Source organism: Coffea eugenioides, chromosome 11, assembly GCF_003713205.1.
Source record: "Coffea eugenioides isolate CCC68of chromosome 11, Ceug_1.0, whole genome shotgun sequence".
Classification (NCBI taxonomy): Eukaryota; Viridiplantae; Streptophyta; class Magnoliopsida; order Gentianales; family Rubiaceae; genus Coffea; species Coffea eugenioides.
Window position 1 is genome coordinate 21,143,998 of NC_040045.1, and position 25,694 is coordinate 21,169,691.

At 33.0% G+C, this 25,694-nt stretch overlaps 1 protein-coding gene across 3 annotated transcripts; it reads left to right on the forward strand.

The window, feature by feature from the left end:
• Positions 1–2,369: 2,369 nt before the first annotated feature.
• LOC113754073 (serine carboxypeptidase-like 35) lies at positions 2,370–23,662 on the forward strand. 3 transcript variants are annotated; one of them, XM_027298400.1, is made up of 9 exons: positions 2,373–2,881; positions 5,503–5,559; positions 6,074–6,178; positions 9,036–9,224; positions 10,943–11,031; positions 11,425–11,703; positions 19,252–19,388; positions 22,374–22,466; positions 23,238–23,662. In XM_027298400.1, exons 1-9 carry the CDS (start codon positions 2,614–2,616, stop codon positions 23,497–23,499), a joined length of 1,479 nt encoding a protein of 492 aa, XP_027154201.1. In that variant the 5' UTR covers positions 2,373–2,613; the 3' UTR covers positions 23,500–23,662. The 3 variants fall into 3 exon arrangements, with proteins under 3 accessions (XP_027154204.1, XP_027154201.1, XP_027154203.1); XM_027298403.1 differs by lacking the exon at positions 22,374–22,466 and having other exon boundaries at positions 2,370–2,881; XM_027298402.1 differs by lacking the exon at positions 5,503–5,559 and having other exon boundaries at positions 2,375–2,881.
• Positions 23,663–25,694: the final 2,032 nt, after the last annotated feature.

Sequence of the window (25,694 nt, forward strand, 5' to 3'; positions counted from 1 at the left end):
TTGTTTAGGAATTTAAACTAAGCAATTTTATTTCCTAATTGTATTTGTTTAGGAAACTTGGTAGTCTATAAATACTACTAGTCTAATACATTGTTACTTGAAGAGTTGAGTTAAGTATTGAAGAATGGATTGAGAGATAGCCTCCAAATTGAGAGCTATAAGTTGTTACTTGATATTCTTATTGTTGAGTTTTTATTTAATGAAATTGTTGAGTATTTGTTCTTCTGCTCTTCCCACATATTTTCATATGCGTTAAAATTGCTTATGTTCTGCGTGTTTTTCTTTTCGTGCCAACAAGTGGTATCAGACCTCTAGGTTTCGATCTTAGGGCTTGTTCACAAAATTAGGGTACGGAATTGGAAGATTTGTTCTTGCAAATTAGGACACAACATTGGTCCTAATTAAGTAGAGATTAAAATCTGAAACATGGATCCATATTATTTACAACATTGTGCAGTTTTTATCTTTGATGATAGAAATGAATTTGAGACTTGGAGTTGAATGATAAAGACATTTTCTTTCAAGCTATTAGGGTTTTGGATATTCTCCAATGGAGGTTCACAAAACCTGCAGAAGGCATGGAATTATCTAGAAGTGCAGTTAAACAGATAGAGAGAAATAGACAATTGATTGCTAGGCATTCCATTATCTTAATACAAAAGTCCAGTTGCATGTAGTAAAAAAAATTCATACATGCAAAGATGGCAAGGGAGGGTTGAACAATTCCAATGATTCTAATTGTGGTCATGGTATAGAAGAAATTGGTGACATTGAAAAAGAAAAAGAATTTTTTGATGAGGCAAAGAAAGAAAAAATTATAGAAATTTTGGGTGCATATGAAGATGAAAAATTTGTGATTCAAAATGAAATTTCGTGAGTGGTTGAGAAAAAAAAGATGTTTCTAGTGAAATTGAAATTGATTAAAGATCACAGCATGGTCAAAAATATTGAATTTATTGAAATTGATAATTTATTTGAAAAGAGAAAACAAACATTGGAGGTAGTCGAGATTAATTATGGAATGGACAAATTTGTCAAAAATTGTGTCATTGCTAAAACCAAAGTGATTGTTGGTATGGACGAATCAAAAGAAGTTCATGACGAAGTTGAACTTTTGATGGTGGAAAGTATAATTTTGTAATTTTGGGGGAAATTTTTTTTTATGATGTGGATTAATTAAATAATGGGTTATTCAATAAGCATGGGCGAACTTGTTTGAATTTTTGATAAAAGTGATCAAGTAAAGAAATTGTTCAAGAAGTACAACTTTCGTCCATTGCCACGTATGAAAACGAAGTTGAAGACCACTCATAAGTTAAGGTTGAATATTATGTTCACTGCAACTGAATTTTTCATGGAAATTCAAACTTGAGATGGCATTAGAGATGACTATAATGAAGAGTTTAGTGTAAAGGAAGCAATGATATAAATTAACCTAAGCTATTTTATTTCCTAATTATTTTAGTTTCTTATTTTGATGTCCTATTTGTTTTCCATATTAGTTTGGGAAATTTGAAATCAGTTTTCCAAGGAAGTTTTGGTTTGTAATTGTATTTATTTATGAAGCTTAGCAATCGATAATTTCAACTAGTTTAGCACGTTGTTACTTGAAAATTGAGTTGAGTTTTGAAGAGTGAGTTTGAGGAAAAACTTCTAAATTGAGATTTGTGAGTTTCAGTAAGCAAAATATTATGACTTAATATTGTTATTATTGAATTTTGAGATGATAAAATTATTAAGTATTTGTTTGTGTGTTCAGTCTCCTCCTCTTCCCACATATTTTTATGTGTTAAAATTGCTTCCTCTATGCATGTTTTTTTTTTTTTGCGCCAAAAAGTCTCAATTTTGGATACTTTACATCCCAAATTTTCAAATTTGCCCGTATTTAAATCCATTTAATGATAATGTTAACAAAATTAACTAGATAAAGTACAATGTAAATTGATGACAATGAATCGTTTTATTCTAACTATGATCCCTTGGCTGCTTTTGACAACTTTGAACACATTGTCATTAATTTGTATGGTCCTAATCTAATAATATAGGTAAAATTAATGAAATAAAAATGGTGCAAATTAATGATAATATATTGTTATGTTCTAGTTGCAACTCCTTAACTTCTTTTGACAATTTTCGGAAAATTATAATTGATTTATAGGGTTCTCATGCCATTAATTTTGCTAATGTTGCCTTTGATTGGACTTAAAGGTGTACAATATTAAAAGTCTATGGTGCAAAAAGTCTAAAATTTAGAAAAGTGGTACAAGTTTAGGAGTACAAAATGGAGTTAGTCCAATTTCAATTGGGCGCAAATAAATTTACTCAAGAATATTAATATCCTCTAGCATAACATAAGTAGAACGTTGAAAAGAATTATTTTCGAGTTTATACGATTTGTATGCTAATATAGGGGAAAATGTATAACACATCACCTATGATATATAGAAAAAGTTACACTTCTCACGTGATCTGGTTCCCCCAACGCCTTTCAGGACCATAAAAAGCCAGAAAGCACTCTGTTCATCGACACTCACTTCCAGCTTCCTGCTTCTCAAGTAGCTTTAGGCGATAGTAAATAAAATTTACCCATCGGCTTCTCTTGAACTTCGTTCAATGGCTGTTTTTTGGTACACTTTGTTGTTTAGCTGCGTGGCATTGGTACATGTGTTACCGGAGACTGTGGGAGCAGATAAGTCCCAAAGAGAAAGAGAAGCTGACAAAGTTGTATACTTGCCAGGGCAACCACTTGAGCAGTTTGGTTTCCAGCACTTTGCTGGTTACATCAAACTCCGGCCAAACGATGAGAAGGCACTTTTTTACTGGTTTTTTGAAGCCCAAAATGATGTTTCTCATAGGCCTCTAGTTCTTTGGCTAAATGGAGGTTAGTATTTTGTCAACTTTCCTTGTTCTTTTCTAGACATTCTTGTATGCTCTTTCGTCTTGTGTGCTTTTCTTGCATCTTTTTGGGTAGTGATGGTGGCGGTCAGAAAGCGGATGGAAGATGGGGGAAGAGGGTGGTGGTTGGTGAAGAAGACTGGGGGAGGGTGGTGGTGGTGGTTAGGTGTAGTATCTTGTATGTATGTGGTTAGAGTCAATAAAGAAGAAGAGAAGCATTAGCACTTGAAAATTTTAACCTTTTGGGCTAATACTGTTTATCGTTACAACCTCTCTTTTTGTAAAATATACTAGTTGCTTTTACAAACTTTTGTTCCTTTATGGTGGAGTTCGAGACTTTCAGGAAATGTAAAAAGCCAAGCAAATCTTGCAGTTTTGGAGGCAAGGCTTATGTTTTCCTCCGTTTTTTTTTTTAAAAAAACGAAATTTGGGCTAACATTCCTCTCGTGACCGGTGTTTGCCACTCGTGAACGGGGTTTGTCAATTAAAACAAAAAATGGAGGATTTTGTGACCAGCAATTTTTGTTATTTTATATGGAGCTTTATGACATAATTCTGTTACTCTTCTTTTCTTATCTACAAAGTACAATGTCAAAAGTTCTGAATTTCTAATAGTTCTTCTTTTTTCCCTTTTTTTAATGTCTGTCTAATAATTTGTTATCTTGTTACTGACAAAAAAATCCTGTTTGGTAGAATTCTACTGCTTTCACCTAGGAGAAATGGCTTGTCATATGTGCCATTTTCTCTACTACTTTTGAAATTTTTCCTTTTCTTTTTGGGGAGAGTGTATATGATAATCTAATAAGTAATCTCAACATTGATGTGTGTGGCTCTGTGCACTTGAGACTTAAATGAGTTAAAATGGAGGGTCTAAGTTTACACCCTTCATTTTAAATTCATGCATTATTATTAAGTAGACGCTATTAGCCATAATATCATAAATTCAATTTATACTTTTCTAATTACTAAACATCTGATGTAGCAAGAAAACTTGACCCCAATAGTTTTATACTCTTGGTTGCAAAACACATATCCTGGTTCTCCATACCATTTAAATTAATTTCTTGCTTATTTTTAACTATTTCCTTGATTTAAAGGTCCAAGAGTAGGGCATGAATAAAAGGTTGATTTTCTTTGTTATTCCTATAGCGATCAGAACTTCTTCAATAACTTATTCTGAAATTCGGCAAAATTTAATCTTATCTCCAGCATCAAAGATTTGGATTGGGCTGAAGATGAACAAAAATCTGCAGCAACATTTCTTTTCTTTTCTGTCTTTAATATGAGAGAAAAGGTTTAGTATATTATAGCACTTAATGATGAATTGAGGCTAAGTGAGATTAAGGGTATTAATATCTCAATATAGAAAAATAGCCCCTTTCATAAATCAATTTCATAACTAAACTATTCACATCTTCAAAGTCCTTGACTCTTAGTTTTTTTTATTAGATGGCAACCGGTAATCTAACATACTCCTACTTTAGCCTATTTTAGGGGGTAGAGACCCAACGGGGTCTAGAGAAACCGACAAGGATTGAACTATTATCAAATCAGATGGGTGCACTATACATTCATATGGATTTAGAAGAAATTACATATAATGACTTATTAATGGGAGATAAGGTTTGAATCATTAACTTCTCATCCCACCAAGACTTAAAGTCCTTGACTTTTAGTTGGGATCAATAATTCTATATCAAAAAAATTTCCATGTTAACAAAAAACATAAAAGTAGTAATCCGACGGATGCCATCAAAATTCTATGAACCAAATCATCCTTAAATGCCATTACGATATACTTTTATACTTCATGCATATATGTTTTTTAACTCATACAGGTCAATCTTCTTCATGGGGAAATGAACCAAATCAAACAACTAATGCGTCATAGGAAAAAATATTAAAAATCCAGCAGCATGTGTACTTCTTGGAATTGATCAAATGGTTATCATAGGCATCATGGGCATAGGCACAAAAGCTGCTGAAGAGTGCACAGATTTAGAATTTGTTTGTGTCCGGCATGGCTTTTAGCTTTCCTTCTCATCTTCCTCTTCTTTAATCCAATGAATGATATAATATATATATATATATATATATATATATATATATAATATGAATGTGTTGGCAAAGGAAGAAAGAATATCCTTTACAAATTTGAGAAAGTATTATGATAAGAATTTTGCTCCATAAACTATCGTTGTATGACTTGAGTAATGTCTTCCTTTTTCATTTTAATATCCTTCCATCCCTACCTCGAGCATATCTCTAAATCTGATAGTGAAAAAGACCCTTAAATCCCTCCCTGACCATTGGGCTAGCACCAGTAGTTATGACTTGAGTAAATTATAACATGAAATTATAGTAAATCTGTGAAATAAAATAATTCACTTCATTGTGTTAGTGGTGTTGAAAAGTAGTAGGAATGATGATTGCCAACCCCATATTAGCTGGAATGTCCCCTTTTTTGTAATGTAATGGGGCCTAAGACTTGGACACTTCCCCATTTTCTTTGTGCTTTTGTTTTTCTCTACTTTTGTTTTGACTGCAGAGTGTTTCACTAGGGGACAACTTATTGGACCCCCGGGGCCAACTAATGGTCCTTTACAGGACACACAGGACACAAAGCGAATGAGGGGAGGAAAAAAAGAGAAGAGAAAGGAGAAGGTAAAGTAAAACGAAAAAGTAAGAAGACAAGAAATCAACAAGGAAGACGAAGAATGCAACCGAAACGATACAATATATATATATATATATATATATATATATAAATTTTATCTTTCAATATTATATTGGGTACAATTATCTTTATTGCATTGATTTACTAGGGTAATAAAATTATGGAGACACTAGTATATCAAAATGAGGGGAAATTTGTCGAATTTAAACATGTGGCGGGATGGCTTTTTTATATGTTTGCAATTAGAAATAGGATAACATATTGGGCATAAAGTAGAACAATAAAAATGGCAAAGATAACTCATGGTTACTGCTGGTTTACTGTAGTTTGCCTAAATTATATATATATATATATATATATATATATATATATTAGTACAGAATAAAGAATTAAAAAAACCTATTGGATCCCAAACAATTTATTAATCTGTTAGCCAATATTTGATACTTTAGTTTGCATATTAATTCCTTATGTTGTTTGCTACTATATTATGTTCCTCAGGACCAGGATGCTCTTCTGTTGCTTATGGTGCTATGCAAGAACTTGGTCCCTTTCTTGTCCGGAACAAGGGACAGCTTATTTACAACAAATACTCTTGGAATAAGGGTAACAAATTCCTTGGATTTATCTCATTTTTCATTTCATTCTTACTCTCATGAGCCGAATGGTAGCTTTATATATTAGATCATAACGATTTTATTTTTTTGCCCTCATTTGAAACGCTTAATGTGGTTCTCTATGCAATAAAACCCCCATAAAATAATAATTGATAAATTAATAACCTCTATTAAATAATAATTTTTTAATCCCAACTTGGGCTAACGAGTTAAATTAATAATTTCGATAAAATAATAAGATAATAATTTTTTTGGAAACCTTATATAGTCCTTTAGTTCCATTTATATCATAAATTAATAATTCACTAAAATTACATATCATATTTTTCTAAAATATGAGTCTATTTTCGATAAAATAATAAGATAATAATTTTTTCGAAACCTTATATAGTTCTTTAGTTCCATTTATATCATAAATTAATAATTCACTAAAATTATATTTTTCTAAAATATGAGTCTATTTTTTTAAAAACTTAAATCTAATTGAATCATGTCGAAATCAAATATGACTAATCACAAATGTGTAAAGAATGAGTATAGTAGAAAGCATCACACATGCATATGGATATCTATCTTTTTGATATCTATCATTTAGTATTCCTAAATCATTTTGACATCTTGATTATAGAAAAATGATGTCAATTATTTCATAATTGAAGATATTAATAAAATAAATTATACTTACGCATCAAGTAGATATGCATTGGCTTATATTCCTTAGATAGAATTATAACTACACTTAATAAATTAATAAATTATTAATTTATCAATTATCTAATACCTCTTTAAATTAATAGAATTTGTATGGTCCCAAGGGTATTAATTTATAGAGGTTTTACTTGTAATTTCTTAAAATTACAGTTAGACATGTTAATTGGTAGAGTTTGAGTTGGATCTCTTTGATCCAAATTCAAACCCGTCAAATTTAGTCAAACCTAAATTTGGATCTAGACTTGGACCTTTATGGTTTTGAAAAAATAAACCCCGGTTTTGACCCTTATGGGTTTGGGTATCTAATAGGTACCCATAGCTATTTTTCTAAACATACATTGAAGAACTAAAATTAAAATATTTTAAAAATATGTAGAGGTTAAAAATAACATAAATGGCATCCAATTTTTGTTTTCAAATAATAAAATTAACATTTAAGAAGTTGAATGCAATATTTTAAACTTAAAGAAAAAGCTATTATCAACTAATTCTATGTAGGTGGTGTTTTCTTAGTTTAAGAGCATATCCTATAACCTAACAGTTATGAATTCTTATTGTATCCATAATCCAGGGGCCATATAATATTAGATTAGTTTATAAATTTACTGATATATATATATATATTTATATCATAGGAATTTAAACCCTATCTAAACCTATGACTCTCTAATAGAATCTAAGTCTGATTAAGGTTTGGGCTTAAGAAATTAAAGCCAACCCTACCCAAGTATATTGGGCATGGGTTAGATTTAAAAAAGATTCGATCTATTGACATGTCTAATTACAGTGAGTACAATTTTTAAATATTGAATCAGTTGATAATGTTGAGGTTTTAATATTTAGAAATTTTGGGTTCAAGTCTTCCTTTCCTCCCTTCCCATTTAGCAAATTCCATCCGTCCTCTGCTAGAATTTTTTTTTTTTCAAAAATCGATTTATACTAACAATAGGCATTGATCTAGTTGTAAAAATACCAAGGTTGGTACATGAGAAATAGGATGTCTACATTCTGAATCTCCTAGCTGGGAATTGTAGTGTGGCTATTGTTAGTTTTCCCATTGTTCGGTGGTTATTATTCCACTTGTCCGGTTGTCGTTCCTGTCATTTTCGACCCAAAAAAAAAAAAAAATCAATACCTTGTACAAAAATAAAAAGAAAAATTGAGTAATATCTTGATAAAAAAAAAGTCAAGCAGCATGCAGGTTTCACTCCTAATATTTCAAATTTCTTAATATTGACTTTGTAACTCAAATGTTTTATTATTACAAATATAATAAAAAAAGCTAATCAAGATTAATTCATTAGCGCATATATCTTGTTTGGTGTCTCAAAATTTTTCTCCTTCTCTAATGTGATTTTTATTGTATGATTTATACCATGATTTCCGTACACAATTACATAAATCACCTAGGTGCAAATTAAAATTACAAAATTCCTTCGGGGATTAAAAGTAATTTAAGCCAAAAAATAGTCAAGCCAAGGTAAATAATTTTTTCCCCTTAAATCTGTGTCCCTAGGATAAAGCAAACAAAATAAATGGTGGAACTGTAAAATTACCACTTGCACTTTTGAATTGTGTTCACTTTCATCAAAGAAAAAAACAAAAGTACTTTAGCGGAAAAGTGACGTTTACTTCACTTTTTATCTTGTGCCTACCATGTAGAATAACTCAAAAATTTTTAAATTATTCTGTATCATTAACTATTCCCTATGTTTGGCGTGTACTGATGATACGATGCGTAGCTTCTTTGGTTATTAAATAAGTAGAAATCTAGTTAACCTGATGAATAAGATTCAGAAACTCAGTGCAATTTTTGTTTCTCAAGAGTACGATTACAAAAATAATACTATAGCATTTTTGGAATGTGATATATATGAGATAAAATGATAATTGAAAAGCACATTTAAAAAAAAACCCCATTTTTGCAACAAAAAAAAAAAAAAAGCCTATGCAAAGATTATAGTTTATGTGTGTGTGTGCAAATTAAATTCGAATTTCAATTAGGTTTTGGACGTTTACCTTTCAATTTGTGATTTAAAGTAATGAGAAGTAACCAAACGAATATGAGATAGTGCATTTAACTTCGTTATGTATTCACTCTCTGCTGATGTTATCTGTTACATTCAATCGTGTAGTTGCAAATATTCTCTTTCTGGAAGCACCTGTGGGGGTGGGCTTTTCATATTCAAACAAGTCAGGGGACACAGAGAAGCTCGGTGACTCAATTACAGCTGAAGATTCTCATGCATTTCTGATCGGATGGTTCAAAAGATTCCCCAACTTTAGGCTTCACGATTTCTACATTGCCGGAGAGAGCTATGCTGGTATGATCTTACGCAAACTAATTTAGACAGTTAAAGAATAGTTAGGACTAATATTCAACATTGCACTCTTATTTATCATTTCGCTTTTGTTTATATGATACACTTTAACCTTTGCGCTGACCATTTTGATATAATTAGACCCAGAACTAAATTGAAATATAAATTTGCATATGAAAAATGTAAATAATGTTTGCCTTGTTGAACCACAAAAGAAGCAATATAGACTACATTTGTAGCATGGTAATAGTTTGGCTTATAAAGGGAAAAATAAACCCATTTGCCTATTATCGAGTTGAGATTTCTTTTTTGGTACTTTGGAAGGCCATTTATAAGGAAATTAACAGATAAGTGGCATGATTAGGAGCCTCACAAGTTGTATCTCGTACAATTTTGCATAAATTTGTTCCTGGTGTAAATGAGTGAAATTTTCGTGTAAATCATTTTAGGTGTCCAAAAGAGTGTAAAGATAAATTGGATTTGGGTGTAAACAGGTTATATTCACGCGTAACTCTAGTAGAATTAGTTCGTTATTATCTGGTCTAAATCATATACAATTGGTGTAATTTGGAGATGAATTGCTAATTTATCCCCAAATTGTACGAAATGGAACGTGTGAGGTCCATCCCACTAAATGAGCACTTAAAATTGATTGAAGGGACCACGGAGGCTCTGAGTAAATTACAAGTCTAGGTGACTTCTCAAGTCTCTCTTTGGCCAAGTGGTCAGCTACTATGTTCCCCTCTCTCATGCAGTGCACAAAATTTGCATTCCCAGTTCCGAGCTATATATCCAGCTTCTTACAATCGTATTCAATTTGAAATGGGGGCTTTCTACCCTGGTCTTTTCAACTAAGTCGATTCCTTTGTGTCAGACTTAACTGCTACTTTTCTAAACCCCATCGTTAACACTAATTTTAATTCACATATCATGGCCCAGAATTCTGCCACAATGGTTCTTGGCAGTGCCCAACTTATTGCTGTATCCGGATCTGGCAACCAGAGACTCAGAGAACTTTCAATGGCCAGGATTACTTAATGCTGGATCCAGATCTGGCAACCGCAGACGCAGAGAACTTTCAATGGTCGAGATCGGCCGAGCTGACCTTGGGCTGATCTCAGTGAGCTGACCTCGGCTATTGAAAGTTTTAACCATATTCTGCAATTGTACTGCAACCGCAAACGACCTAGGTCCCTTAATACTCCCCTCCAGTCAGCCCCTTCAAACTCCTAAGACATCTCTAATTACTCCTACTACAGACTGCTACTCTTGAATTTTTGGCCAAGACTTCGTCTACATTCAGTTTAATCCAATCAGCCTATGGACTCTGCCAATTGATCATATATAGCTCCTTGCTCCCTCTGCTGCTTCTTTTTTCCATTGTTGCTTCTTCGTGATTGATACAAAGGCTTAATATGAACGGTCTTTGGAACTGAATACTGATAGTTTGATGCCAATGCACTTTACTTGGCATGCTTTACATTTAAGTCAATTTTGTTTAATGGCCAGCGAGGGATAATTGTTTTCCTCTAAAAGGTAGATATTTAAAATGGAGACTTGCATTTGAAGTTTTTGCTTCATTTTAAGCCAATTTAGTCTCAATGCCAATCGGAAATAATTTGATGTCCTGTAGTAGGAAAAATTGTAAATGGATTTTGTACTTGAAGTTTTTGTTTTGTTTCAATGCTCCATAACTAATATATATCCTCTACGTGTCACAGGTCACTATGTTCCTCAGCTCGCCAATCTTATTCATGAAAAGAATAAAGGAGCTAAGAAAGGATATTCAATTAATCTGAAGGGAATACTGGTATACAAAATGTACTCTCTTCATTTCCATATTAGTTGGCGACATTATAATCTTTTTGTCCAACATTAATGTCATATTTCTACTTAAATTAATCAATTAGATATGTACTACATTGGTTTACATCAAATTGTTAAAAAATGTTACTAAACAATTTGGGGAGAATAGTGCAATAATTTAATAAACTTCGTGGAGCATACAATGTTAGCATCTATACATACAATCTTGTTTATTTTGCAAACATAGGTGGCTGCCCCCATTCCTCAACCTCCGCCAATGGCAATAGTTACATGATTTTCTAACTTTTTCTCTAAGCATTTTCTTAACTTTCAACTGAATTACCCTAAATAGACTTTGATAAAATAAAATAATGTGACTTTCGTTGATGACGAACAGATGGGAAATGCAGTAATCAATGACCCAACTGATCAACCAGGTTTAATCGATTATGCTTGGACTCATGCAATTATCTCCGACCAACTCCACCGGAACATATACAAAGATTGTGATTTCAAAAGCAACATTTCGACCAGTCAATGTACTATGCATATTAGAGGTTTTTTAGAAGCTTATTCAGGCATAGACATTTACAACATCTATGCTCCCGTTTGCCTCAGTTCCTTGAACAAGGCTGCTCAAAAACTCATCGTGGCACCTCGATTTTTCACTCAACATGTAAGTATTTGCTTGCACCTTTATATTTCTGTGCTTAAGCTTCAATATTTGCAAAGAAAGAAAGTCTAATTGTTGGAAAATTAAACTAAGCTTTTCGAACAATTTTGCTTAAAAATGTAAAATGGAACTCAGCCAACCGTAGACAGAATAAGAAAAAAGGAGTTTATTGAAATCTTACGAAGTTTGCAGGTTGAATCCAATTTTGAAGTTTCTTGATTACAAAATTTTAGAGAGATAGGAGAGAATTCTTTAGTTTTAGAGAGTGATTTAGCTAAAGAATTGGTGTGTTTAGAATGATGAGTTTGATGGGTATTTATAATAAAATTTTTCATTTTGTCATAGTATCCGCTATAGTGCACAGTGCACCGTGTTTTGCTACGGTGTAAAGTGCATTTTGTCTACTATGTTTGCACGGTAACTACCAGATTTCTACAGTATTTTTCATTATTTCTATTACATAATATAATTTTATATTGATTTTATGGAATTTTGTGAATAAATTCCATAACAGTCATTGTCGTTATATTGGAGTCCATACGTCAAAACTATTTTCAAAGTCTTGACGATTCTTCCGTTTATTTTCCTTGATGATTTTGGCTAGTATCTTGATTTTGATTGGTCCAATTGTTGTAGAATTTGTTTTAATTGTTTGACATATTCGTCTTTGTTAGTGACTGATACCAATTTCACAGCTGCTAGAGTTTGTGTGACCTTCTAGTCGACTGGTTGATGGCTCTTGGGTTCCTCTGGAGCCATGGCTGAATGTTGTGGTTGGATATAGTCCGTTGTAAAGGTCAACCACCGCTGTGTGTAGGCCAGTTTGACCAGTAGTGGTAGTAAAAGTTGTTATTTGACAAACTGAAATTTTCACTGGGAGACTGTAATGGTACTACTAGTTGGGATCTGAATAAGCTAAGGAGGTAGAGGAGTGTAGCAGAGAGAAAGTAGGGAAGGAGGAGAAGTGTGAGAGGGAAGAGAGGAAAAGATAGTGCAACAAGGAAGGAAACTGAATTGGTTGTATCTGATAGCGTGGTCTTTACGTCCCCTTAGGCTTTATTTATACAGAATGCTCCCTCTAGATCCTTCTGCGACTAACCAATCTCTTAACAGAATGAGCATGCATGCCTTTTAACAGCTAGCTGACTAACTAACTATCTGAAATGCTAACTAACTACCTGAAAAGGAAAGCGTGGCAGATACATTTCTGTTCAGAAATATCTAGTGAAAATATCTAGGGTCATTACAGAGACCCAAGCTAGGGAAAAGGTTGAGAAGTAGTGTAAAGAGATTGGTATATAATAGTTTGACGAACTAAATATTTCGTTAAAAATTTGAAATTCTTTTTTTTACATCTAGAGAGGGAGGATTTTAAGTTTTAGTCCATTCGTATTCCACCAGGTAACGAAATAGGTTGAAAAATCATATTTGTTTGTCTTTTTGAAATAGAATAAGATTGAATGTTAGTTCATGTAGTTCTGGAATGAAAAACATTTGGAACAAGGCTGCTTGTAGTCCCAATAGGTGTAATCTGCAAGATTAAAGAGGGTTGAGAAGGAGCGAAACTAGTTAAGGTTGGTTCCCGATCAGCAAGTTTAATGATTTTCAAAATTTGAGCACGTGAATAGGTAATGTACTACTCTTCATTGTTTTTTCCTTCTTCCTTGTGAATGGTCTAAAGGAAACTGATAGAGTCTTCCAACACTCTTTTGTAGTATTCCTATGTTCTGATTATAGATAAAGGAATAAAATTGAAATTTGGAGGCAGTATTGTGTTCGCTAATGAATGGGGATTATTATGTCAAGTTCAGTAACTGTCAAGTAAGTTGAGGTTTTGATGTAGTGACTAGGTAGGGATTTAGATGAAGGCAATGATTGAGTTATGGCTGTTTGTATAGATGATTGAGTTACAATAGCTTTAATTTGTTTAGATGTTTGGTTTGATGTAGTAGAAGAAACTGAGATTAAACAATGGGCTGAAATGGTGGGTTATCTTACATGGGGAACATCGACCCATATCAAGGCAGGAACTATCCAATCATCCAAACAAAAAACTATTGTAACCTAACCAACTAAACAAATAGCCATGGCTCAACCATTTTTTCGTCTAAACCCCTACCTAACCAATGCATCAAAACCTTTGCTGATATGACAATTACACAAACGAAACCTGGTTTTTGGTATAATAATTCCAATTCCTTAACCAATACAATACTACCTCTACACTGTAATTTTATTCTTTTATATCTAATCAAAATACAGGAATACTATAAACAAATGTTGGAAGACTCTTAGTCAGTCTCCTTCAGACCATTCACAAGGAAGAAGGAAAAAAACAATGAAGAGTACAAAACCCATTCGTATGCTTAAATTTTAAAAATCATCAAACCTGTTGACTGGGGAGCCAACCTTAATCAGTTTCGTTCCTTCTCAACCCGTTTTAATCCCATAGGTTACATCTATTGAGACTACAAAATAGCTTAATTCCAGAGTCATATAAACCAACATTCTTATTCTACTTCAAAAAGACAAAGAAAGAAAAAAGACTTTCTAGCCTCGTTCATTACCTAGTGGAATGCTTATGGACCAAACCTTGAAATCCTCCCTTCAAATCTAAAATAAAGATTTCAAATTTTTAATAAGAGATTTAGGCTTCTAAACAATTATACACCAATTCTTCAACTATGTCTCTCTCTAAACCTGAAGAATTCTCTCCTCTCTCTCTTTCTTTCAAATTTTGTAATCAAGAAGTTTCAAGTTTGGATTCAAGCTACAAACTTAGTAAGAATTCAATGAACTCCTTTCTTATTTTGTCTATCGTTGGCTAACCTGCCTTTTACATTTCTCTATCTATTTTTCAGTTATATTACTTGCTGATATGGTTGGTTCAACCGTTTAAGCCCCTTTCCCAGAGATAGCCCATCTACGATACTTTTCTTTTCATCTCTTATCTGTTCATTCAGCTTTCCCAAGTCCCTTATCCGTCTAATTGTTATAGGCTTTGATGGAGGAAATTCTGCTTGTACTTCCCCATCTGAGGTTTGTCATTTCTTTGAAACAAAGGTTATAGAGAAGAACAAGCAATTATCAATCTCATTTTCTTGTGCCCAAATTTCAAACCAATAAAAAAAGTGGATGTGTTGCTCTGTTTTGGTTAAAAAGCTATAGAAAGCTTCCTGGATAGCTTACCTAGTTTCCTGTAGTCTTATTTGTTTTATTTCATAAAGACAAACATATATGATTTTCCCGCCTAGTTTGTTACCTAGTGAAATTCGCATGAACCAAAACCAAAAATCCTTCCTCCCAATGTAGAGCAGGAATTTCAAATTTTTAAACAAAAGTATAATCCCCAAACAGCTAGATCCCAGTTTTGCTACACTATTTCTCAATCATTTTAATAGCTTGATCCTTCTAGAAAGTTTAAGTTCGTCAAATAAACCCAGTCCTTACTATTGTTACTAGTTAGACAAGGCTATACAAAATAGCAGTCCTCCTTCATCACAACTTATATTCAACCTTAGCATATTCAAGCAAGGTCCTAAAGGAATCCAAACACCATCAAAACAAGCAAATCTTCATGTCTTACAAATTCTGCAATTAAAAACCTCATCAGCAACAAAATTGGTAACAATTACCAATAAAGATGAATATATCAAACAATTGAAAAGGTGCTGTAAAATCTAGACCAATCACAAATGAAGGACCAATCTGAATCATCAAAGAATAGGCAAGCAGAAGAATCTTCGAACTCTAAGGACAGCTATGACGAAGTCCAACAAAATGAGGATGACAGTTATAGAATTTCTCACAAATTTCATAAAAACAAACATTGTAATAGTAATGTAATAGCAATACTGGAAGTTACAGTACAAATTTGGTAGTTACTATGCAAATGCAGCAAACAAAAATGCACCGAACACTGTTGCGGGTGCTGTAGTAAAACGAAAATTTTTGCTATAAATACCACACAAACTCTCTAGACTAGACGCACCGATTTTAAGCCATTCTAAACTTTCTAATTAAAAATTGTTCTCTCTCTCTCTCTAGAAAACTCTTGTATTCAAGAATCTTGACTTGGATTCAAGTTACAAACAATGTAAGTATTCTTATTCAATAAATTTTCAATCTTATTTTATCTATCTTTGGTCGGCTAAGCCGCCTTTATATTCTGTTATTTATTTATAGTTTTGTTTACTATTTTTGACATTACTGCTTTAACCGCCTAGGCTTCCTTTCCCAGAGATAGTCCATCTGCCACTTTCTTCCCTTTATCTCTTATCTATTTGTTTAGTTTCTCAAGTCCCTAATCCTGTATGAAGCAATATAAGGGAAAGACTTGAACAAATTGATTTGTAGTAATTCCCTTCCCTACGATACAATATCCATTGTGATCCATAGTGAATCATTATATTTTCCAAAACAAATTATAATAAAGATAGTATAGATCTAGTACGTTAGACTCAAAATATAGAACAATATGCCATCTTGAATTTCTCCAAGAACCTCAATAATCCTACAAATCCTATAGATCTTACACTGTAATGTGAGGCCAATGAAGTTAATTGAACAAGAATGCTTACAATGTTTGAAGTTGAACCCAAATCAAGATTCTTGAATACAAGAGTTTTCTAGAGAGAGGGAAAGGAGAACTTTCAACTAGAAAGTTTAAAATGGTTCAAAATTATTGTGTCTAGTCTAGAGTACTGTTTGAGAGGTATTTATAATAAAATTTTTTGTTTTGCTACAGTACCCACTATTAGGGTTGAAAAATGAACCAAACTACTTGATATTCAAATGAAACTTGGTTTGGTAAGAACTCATTCGAATTTGGTTTGCCAACTAATCAAGCCAAATTTAAATATTATTTTATGTTTGATAACGTCCAAATTCGATAAAAATTTCGTTCAAATTTGGTTTTGATAAACAAACAAGCCAAATTTGAATAAAATTTCAAACTTGTTAAGATAATTAAACAAGTTTGAATATTAGGGTATCTAGTTTGATTAGATTCACTTACACCCGTGCCCATTATTATGCTTAGAGTATAGTGGTTTGCTCTAGTTCTTGCTACACTATATAGTGCACTTTTGTTTATTGTGTTTGCACAATGACAATTGAATTTATACAGTAACTTCCGGTATTACTATTAAATTACTACTAAAATGTTTGTTTTTATGAAATTAGTGAGAAAATTTCATAACAGTCATCCTCGTTTTGTTGGACTTTATCGTGGTTGTCCTCAATGTCTAAAGATTTTTTAGCCTGCCTATTTTTTTAATAATTTAGGTTGGTTCTTTGTTTATGATTGGTCTAGTAGTTGTAGAATCTGTTTAAGCTATTTGAAATATTCATCTTTGTTGGTAATGGAAGCCAATTTTGCTATTGATACAGTTATTTTGTTGTAGAAAGTGTGAGGCTTGATAATTTGCTTATTTGATGGTCTTGGGATTCATTTGGAACCACACTTGAATATGCTAAGGTTGAATATATGTTGTGATGGAAGAAGACCAAGCATTTTGTACAGCCTTGTTTGACTAGTAACGGTGGTAAGAATTGGGTTTGTTTGTTGAACTTGAACTTCTACTTTGAAAAGATTGAGAATAGTCATTTGGGAGGGTTAAACATTTGCTTAAAAATATGAAGTCCCTACTCTACATCAAGAGGAAGAATTATTAAGTTTGGTCCGTGAAAATTTCATCAGGTAACGAACCAAGTGGGAAAATCATATTTGTTTGTCTTTTTAAAATAAAACAAATTGTTTGTCCTTTAAAATAAAACAAACAAGAGTGTTGACAAAAATGATTTTGGCTGGAGAAAGTTTAAAACCATGTTAATTTATAATCCTAGTAAATATATCCCGAGAGATTGAAGGCAGTTAAAAAGGATCGAGGTTTGTTTAGATTGGGAATGGGAATTGGTTGGAATCGGTTTGGGCTAATTGTGAAGTTTTCTATGGTAATGGCCTGCTGTCCTGCCCGTTTAGAGGTTTGTGAAGAATTTGATGAACTTAGAGATTCGGATTTAGAGGAAAGTTTGATAGGTTTGGCCGTTGTGCTTGAGGCTTCTTGGGCCCTCTTTAGCCTCCTATTGTTTCTTTTTTTTCTTGGTATTATCTCCCTGCAAAAATTCATGGTCTAAAACAAAAGGACCTTTAGGGGAGACGTGGGGTCTAAATATTCACACAGTTAATCTGTTCCATTATTGTGAGGCTTCGTCTATATTTAGGAATGGCAATAGGTGTTATATCCTTAAAAATCTCTCTTATTAAATCTTAACCTGCATATCTAAATCTTTTACCAAACGCTATCGGGTAATCTTATGGGTTTAACTCTTATTATCTAACTCTCTCATTTCAGGTTCGATTTACCAATTAAGTATCCTTTAATCTGAATAATTCAAAAAAAAAAAAAAGAGAATTAGCTTTTATCAAATTAAATACATGTCATGTTAGATCAACACACTATGTTCAATTTTTCTTAAATTTGGATAGAGCCAGAAAAAATTGAACATTTTATGAAAGATAAATTTAGCAATCTTTCAATAGGGGATCCAAACAACTATCCCACATTTTTCAGCAAGAAGTTGTATAGAAAGCATGACAAATAATAGTTTACAAGATAAAAATGTCTGCTAGCTGAATACAAATTAAAAAGAATAAACAAGTTTTATAGGCGTATTAATTTGTCGATATACACACACATACACACACACTTATACATTTACACATATGTATATGTCTATATGCATATGTATAGGTATCGGGTATCGGATTTTTTGGATTCTCTTATCAAAGTCTCTTGAGTTATCTGTTGGTAACTCCTCATCAAAACAAAACCCTAATGGATTACCCATTAATCGTCTAATTGAATTAACCATCGAGTCGAGTATCCATAGGTATCAGGTTTTATCTTGTTTTATTCATTGAGAATAATTTTGGACTGCTTCGATTTTCCACCCTATTACTGTAGCAATTCAAGTTTTGCACCTTGGACTTTCGTATTGAGCACTTTACATTTACACCCTAAAGTTTATACAATGTTCAAAATCAGTCAACAACCTTTATTTCTATTAAAATAGGTAAAGATATATTCTTTGACTCATTATTCTGAGATTTTGAAATACTAATACTATTTTTTAGCATTGAAAAGAAAAGTTTTGTAGTTGACATGCATACCGTACCTATATATACGTCCATTGCTCTGTGTTGGATTATGGTAATTTGGAATGCACCTTTAAAGTGCCAAGCACTCGGAAGCATAAATTTGAGATGCAATGCTGGTGTAGTTGATAACACTGAGTAACACTAATATAAAATAAAATTTGGGAGTGCAAACTCAGTATAACTCAAAAGTTTATGTGGTTGTATTGTGGAATTAATCCTGTTTTAAAAGGTAATTGAGTATTTTTCACATTCGAAAAAGCAGCTCTTTACCACTCGCAACCATCGGTGAAATCTTTCATATCAAGTCCTTCCTCCAATACTCTTTTATTCAAACAAGAACACAAATTAAACCAAACAAAATGTGATTATATGTATCTATCTGATTTCAGGATCTTTGGCACAAATTGCCATCGGGCTACGATCCGTGTACCGAAGATTACGTTGAGGCGTATCTCAACAGAGAAGATGTTCAGAAGGCCCTGCATGCCAACCTCACCAAATTGTCCTATCCCTATACCCCATGCAGGTTTGTGGACTAGTATTGATTCGCTCATAGAAATCATGCATAGGTCACTTCTTATGTCACATAAATCATTTATATAATTGTGCAAAAGTCATTGGTACGTAAAAAAAGCATTTATGAGGACAATATTCAAGGTCAAGCATTTACTTGGAATTTTCAGAAAGATCCCAACAGGAGCTTCCTTTTTGTTGAATGTGTGACAAATTTTAATGGTACCCTTGATCTGTCTTTGTTGTCTCTGAAGATTAGGTTTCACTTAAATGGATAGTTGAGATCTAGTGCGTGTTTAATAATGGTTTAGCTCAAAATTTGAGTTAATGAATATTTTAAATTATCTCGTGGCATTAAACCACAAAAAATTCTCCATGAATTCAACAGTCGACTAAACAAACTTGCAAGAAACTCACAGAATATGTTTTTGAAAATATAACAAAAGCATAACGGATTGATTGAAATGAGGAATATTCTGACTCTTTATGTTTCATGCTTATTTTGGACACTTTGTGCTTTTATTTTGAATAGTTTGCATACTAAAGTTACCGATTCATTCTATCATTGTCTCACACAATATTAAGGAGAATATGCAAACAATAAGCACCTATATAAGGATCACGGCACCCTTCCTACTCAATACTAAAATTGAATATAAGTTTCAATAATCTCAAGATCTTTGTCTAGTTGTCCAGTTGATTTCTTATAAATGTGGATCTCTTCTCGATAATATGATTTTAACACAAGTTGTAACAACATACAGATACACATCCTCATTTGATTACGAACTAAGTCTAACATTTGTAGAGCTGAAATAAACAAATAATTTCTGAAGAATTGGTTTTGAGGATTGAATTGGAGCAGTTGACTACTTTTTACTTTGGCCTACTCTTTTTTTTTTTTTCTCGAAACGATAATTGATTGTATTACTTGACAAAAGATTTACAAGTACGAGCAAAGGCTCGAATGAACTTTACAAGCGGCTTTACTTGCCACTAAGGAAACCAATGTTCCTCATCTAGAATAATGCCCAAGGCATATTTACTAAGCTTAGTGCTTAGTACTTTGGCCTACTCAGAGGACCAAATTGGTATTGATCATTTTCAGGGGAAAAAGAAGAAGTAACAACTGCTAGGTGTACAATATTTTTGCATTTAAAATCAGAAAGGGTTAAATTTGTTAACATTCACGTAGTCAATTACCTTGAAACCTTTCAAATTTAAAAACTTTTTAACATTTTGTTCACTTGGCATCAAATAGAAAATTGACATTCCTACTAGGTGATTAAAGTAATTGTATCTTTAAACAGAAACCCTTGACATTCAAAATGTAGAAGATTAACCACCTTTATGTTCTTAATTAAGTGTCGCTAAGATTATGGATACATGAATTTTATGCAAATTTCATACATGTTACAATAATTAGTTTTGATATAAATTGTATATTTTTGTGATAAGAATTGTAGTTCATTAACTAGCATTTTGCAACTATTATGTGATTACTCAAGTGCTTAACAATGTTCTTTTGTTGTGAATGTCTTACAATAATTAGTTTCAAATCATACACTCCAATATCTTATGGTTTGAACTAATATGAAATAGCGACGGTTATCATCGAAATTAATGGATTTGAGATGTTCGCACTTGTTTTGCAAGTATTTGTGCTCAAAATAATTTTTTCAAACAGATTTTGAGCTTATATAACTATTATACCTCTTAGAACTCAATAAAAATCTTACAAACACTCCAAAAACTCCCAAATATAACTTACATTATTTTTACACAAAAAATAAATAAATAAAAACTTCCAAATATAACTCACCTTATTTCTATACATAAAATAATAAATAAAATACCATCCATTTCTTCCTCCACTACTACCCCCATCTCTTGCCACTATTACTTTCCACCTTCGCTGCCACCTCTTCTTGCATCGCCACCACCCTCTCTCTCTTTCTTCTTCCTCTCCATTCCTTCTCCCTCCCTACCCCTATACTCCCCTCCCTCTCATTCCTTGCACCCCCCTTCCTAGCACCACTTTCTCTCTCTCTCTCTCTCTCTCTCTCTCTCCCGTGACCAAATATGGTCGTGGGATATAGGGAAAGGTGTGTGGGAAAGGGGTTGTGACCAGATCTCTCCTCGCATGGAGGAGAGAGGGTGCAAGAAAGGGGCCATAATTGGAGAGGAAGGGGTGGTAATGAAGGGGAGGGAAGAAGAGATAGGAGGAAGAGAGAGGGGAAAGGGATAGGAGGAAGGAGATAGCGGAGGGTGGTGATGGAGGGGAGGGTGGCAGCAGAAGGTTAAGAGTGATTGTGGCAATTAGCCACCATACAGGGGATTTTTTCATAATTTTGCTTAATTAGGATGATTGTTAGAGGGCATTTTATTGTTTATATATATATATATATATATATATATATATATATATTAGGGTAATTGTATCATTTCGTTTGCTCCCATTACTTTTGATGATTTCCTTCGCTGTTTTATATTAGTTCAAATCATGAGGGTTGGAATGTATGACTTGTTATCATAGGGGGCTTTTCCACATATTGGTTCAACCACTAGAAACTTTTCCACATTTTTATGATCTGTTATATTTGTTATATATGCTGAGAGTGCCACATATGCAAAACATGAAGTTCAAATTCAAGTTCAAATTAAGTGGCATGTATCCAAGAATGCTAGTGTAATATATTATAAGTATATACAAGATTAATATATTTTTTTGGTGTATGAAAGGTATGGCTTGTATGATAAGTCTATTTTGGTCATAAGAACCAATTGATTAGTCAAACTGAACTACACTCACAGTGCATGGTCAATGCTCAAGATGAAATTCGAGACGTTAAATGCTAAGGGACCAATATAATGACAAAGTTTCAAATTTAAGGATTCCGGAAATTGCATCTTGCCCTTTCTCTTTATAAGCTTTTTGTTCCTTTTTGGGGCTTGTGAGAGGAGTTTCATCTGTTGTCTTTTGTGTTTGTGATCACAGCAATATAATTCGAAAGTGGAATGACGCTCCGGACACTGTATTACCCATCATTAGGAAGCTTTTAAATACTGGATTGCGTGTTTGGGTGTTCAGGTGTGTTACCTTACTCTCAACTCTTTTTCCACCCTAACCTACCTATTTGCCAAATTAAAAAGATGAACCAAATCCAGGACCACATAATTGCAGTTTTGCGTTCCAATATATATTGGTTGGTTTCAGTCTAACCACATAGCTTTAGGTCTTAAAATATTTGGACCATAAATCACTCCTTTAGAAACCATCTCTCCAGCCAAATCACTCCTTTACACGTATATAATGTTGTTTTACGTAATAATTTTCAATGTATGAAAACAATATTATTTGGATGTTTGTCATATCTTTTTTTTTTCTTTTTTCTTCATATCGTAAAAGAAATAAAACCCTAGCCTGCCCCAATCCCTTTGATATCAGTCTTACCTTTGTGAGTTAGCACTGGGATGTGGATTGTTGTACTCCCTAGCCAGTTAGAAGTATCACGATACGTAAATATCGTAGATTCTGTAAAACTCTAAGTTGATAATAGTAATTATTTATCAACAATTTTAGGTACGAAATCTTGAATCTTTCGTTTCCTTCTCCCTAATTTCATCCATATAAGTATCTAAATGTCATTTCAAAACCTGCATTTAAAGGCAAACATGCGACTCTGTGTCCAATATTTAGGTCTCATGATCCTACGAGATTCATCAAACATGTTAATAATGGTATGAATAGAATCAATAACGGAGTCAAGATCTTTGCTGATAGTGCAATAATTTTAGTTTATACTTACAATTTGTGATTCATGAATACTAAGTTTTAGCCCTGACAACACTTGAAATCCAGTGGCGATACAGATGGAAGAGTGCCAGTAACATCAACAAGGTACAGCATCAATGAGATGGGATTGAAGGTAAAAGAAGAATGGAGAGCCTGGTACCACAAGCAGCAAGTGGCAGGGTGGGTGGGGACCTATGTGGAGGGTGGTCTCACTTTCCTGACTGTGAGAGGAGCGGGTCACCAAGTCCCGATGTTCGCACCTGACCAATCCCTTTCTCTCTTCTCCCATTTTCTTTCGAACACCCCTTTGCCATCTTCACATCACTAACTTATGTAGCCTGTAGTCAGTTTAAATCAACCGTTAGTTATCAACTTCATAGACATGGATAATTTGTACGGAGAATAAAGTACTATGTTGTATACTATGTTTTCAGGCATACTTCACCAGAATCGTTTTCCCTCGTTTGATATTGATTTGTCTTCTTACAATTTTTTGACTAGCTGGTTTGATGAATGTTGATACATTTCCCATTCGTGTAATTTTTTTGCAGCTTTTCTTGGATTAGATGCAGGGACGGAAACAATGCAGCAATAAGTTGCCTAAAAAAAAGATTAAAAAAAATGCTGCCTAAATCGAAGAAATATAGACCTAAAAGCATAGTTATTAAACCCGATCCGGTCCGACAGTTCAACCGGTCAACCCGGTGAACCGGGCATGAAACCGGACCGGGTTCTTAATAAGATCGTTTCTGTATTGAATCCGTTGACTTTTCAACGGATCGACGGTTGAACCGATCAACTTGATTGAACCGGTCGGTTTTATAAGGAACCCGGTCTATGAAAAAATGTTATAAACATTGCTAGAATGGAGATTCAAACACATGACCTCATGCAAAGAAGTAGACTACCATTACCACTAGACCAACCAACCATTTGTTATTTATTTTGTTCTTATATTATATATTAGAGTTTATTAGTATTTTAATTCTCCAAAACAAAATTTATTTGGAATCTTTTAATAATATTTTTATTATTCCCTGAACTCTATAAATTATGAAATTGACTTAAAAATAACATATTACACAAATCATTTTAATGGCAAATATTATTCTTAATAAACTTTTGCACTTAAAATTCATAAATAAACTAGATAATTACACTTAAATAAAATTTTATACTTGAAATTTGATGGATTACTAATTAAATTTAGGTTGTTAATTCTTATAAAAACTAATGAATCTATAATAAATTAAACTAATTGAATATTTATTATGACATAAAAAATTATAAAACATAATATTTAAATATATGTAGTGACCCACCGGTTGGACCACTCACTCACCGGTTGAATCAATAACCCGTTGACCCATTTCTTTCACCGGGTTCCTCCTTGGGCTGGGTTTAATAACTATGCCTAAAAGTTGTTTCTTCCTTGGGCAAATGAAATCTTGATGATTAAGGTAGTCTTTGAATGCAGGGAAAGTTAACAGAAAGTGAAAGAATATAGATTTCTTGATGATTTTTTTTGTCAGTAATATCCTCATAATCCACAATTAAAATATTTTCTTAGTTGCAATAAAAGTCATTCAGTGCAATCATGTGAAAAACAATATGGAATAAATATCAAAGTTAAGTGCATGGAAGGAACAAGAAAATTAAACAAAATGAGCTGAACTGTTAATCCTCACACCCAAAAAAAAAAAAAAAATGACTGACGTGAATCTTAACATGTATCATAAATTTAAGGTTCGAATTATAACCTAGTTGTCTAGGACTCTACAACAAAATTAAAAGTTGATTTCAAGGTCATATCTATCTTATATAAAAGAGAGGGTCATGTCTACCTACTATATAAAAGGAGAGGGAAAAAAGGAGAGGGATAATTATGGTAACGTATTTACTTTTCCACATGGCACTCTTATTGTACAAAAAGAGAAGGGTAATTACTGTAATGCATTTTTTTTGTCGTGTGGCACTCTTGGCATTCATGTCCCTTAAAGCGAGCTTTAATTTTTTTATTCTTTGATGAAAAATTGACTTTTTCTTTTCCTTTGATGAAAAATTTTATTGAGAAGTACTTGAAAATTCTGCCTTAAAACTACTTTGAAGAGAATTTGGAGCATTAAGCTGCTATAGGTATTCCATTAATACCACATGTAACCACATGCACCCATTCTGAACTCATATTATAAATGTTATTCAGAGAGTGATTCGTGTTAAGCATCCTCTGTGATAGAACCAGTCACTGAGGATTAATTCTTTGCATAATTTTTAGCAGCTTCAATAACATTAAATGCATCCCCTTCAAAGGTAGCTGACAGATATCTTCTTATACAAGCCATGTCCAATGCTTCATTGAAAGCTTGAGCTTCAGCAATTTCAGGATGAATAATGCTAATAAATCAATCTGGACATACCACATTAGAATCTTTCTTCATTATCTCGCGCAACAACTCCAACACCTGTAGCCTGTAAATCTATGAAGACCGCACCGTCAAAGTTCATTTTGAACCGCAGCTTGAA

Excerpts from the sequence above, each read along its gene's own strand:
- LOC113754073 (XM_027298400.1), top strand. The coding sequence starts at position 2,614 with ATGGCTGTTTTTTGGTACACTTTGTTGTTTAGCTGCGTGGCATTGGTA. Across the intron at positions 2,882-5,502 it reads AGTTCTTTGGCTAAATGGAG|GACACACAGGACACAAAGCG; the intron begins GTTAGTATTTTG and ends GGTCCTTTACAG. Across the intron at positions 11,704-19,251 it reads CTCGATTTTTCACTCAACAT|GATCTTTGGCACAAATTGCC; the intron begins GTAAGTATTTGC and ends ATCTGATTTCAG.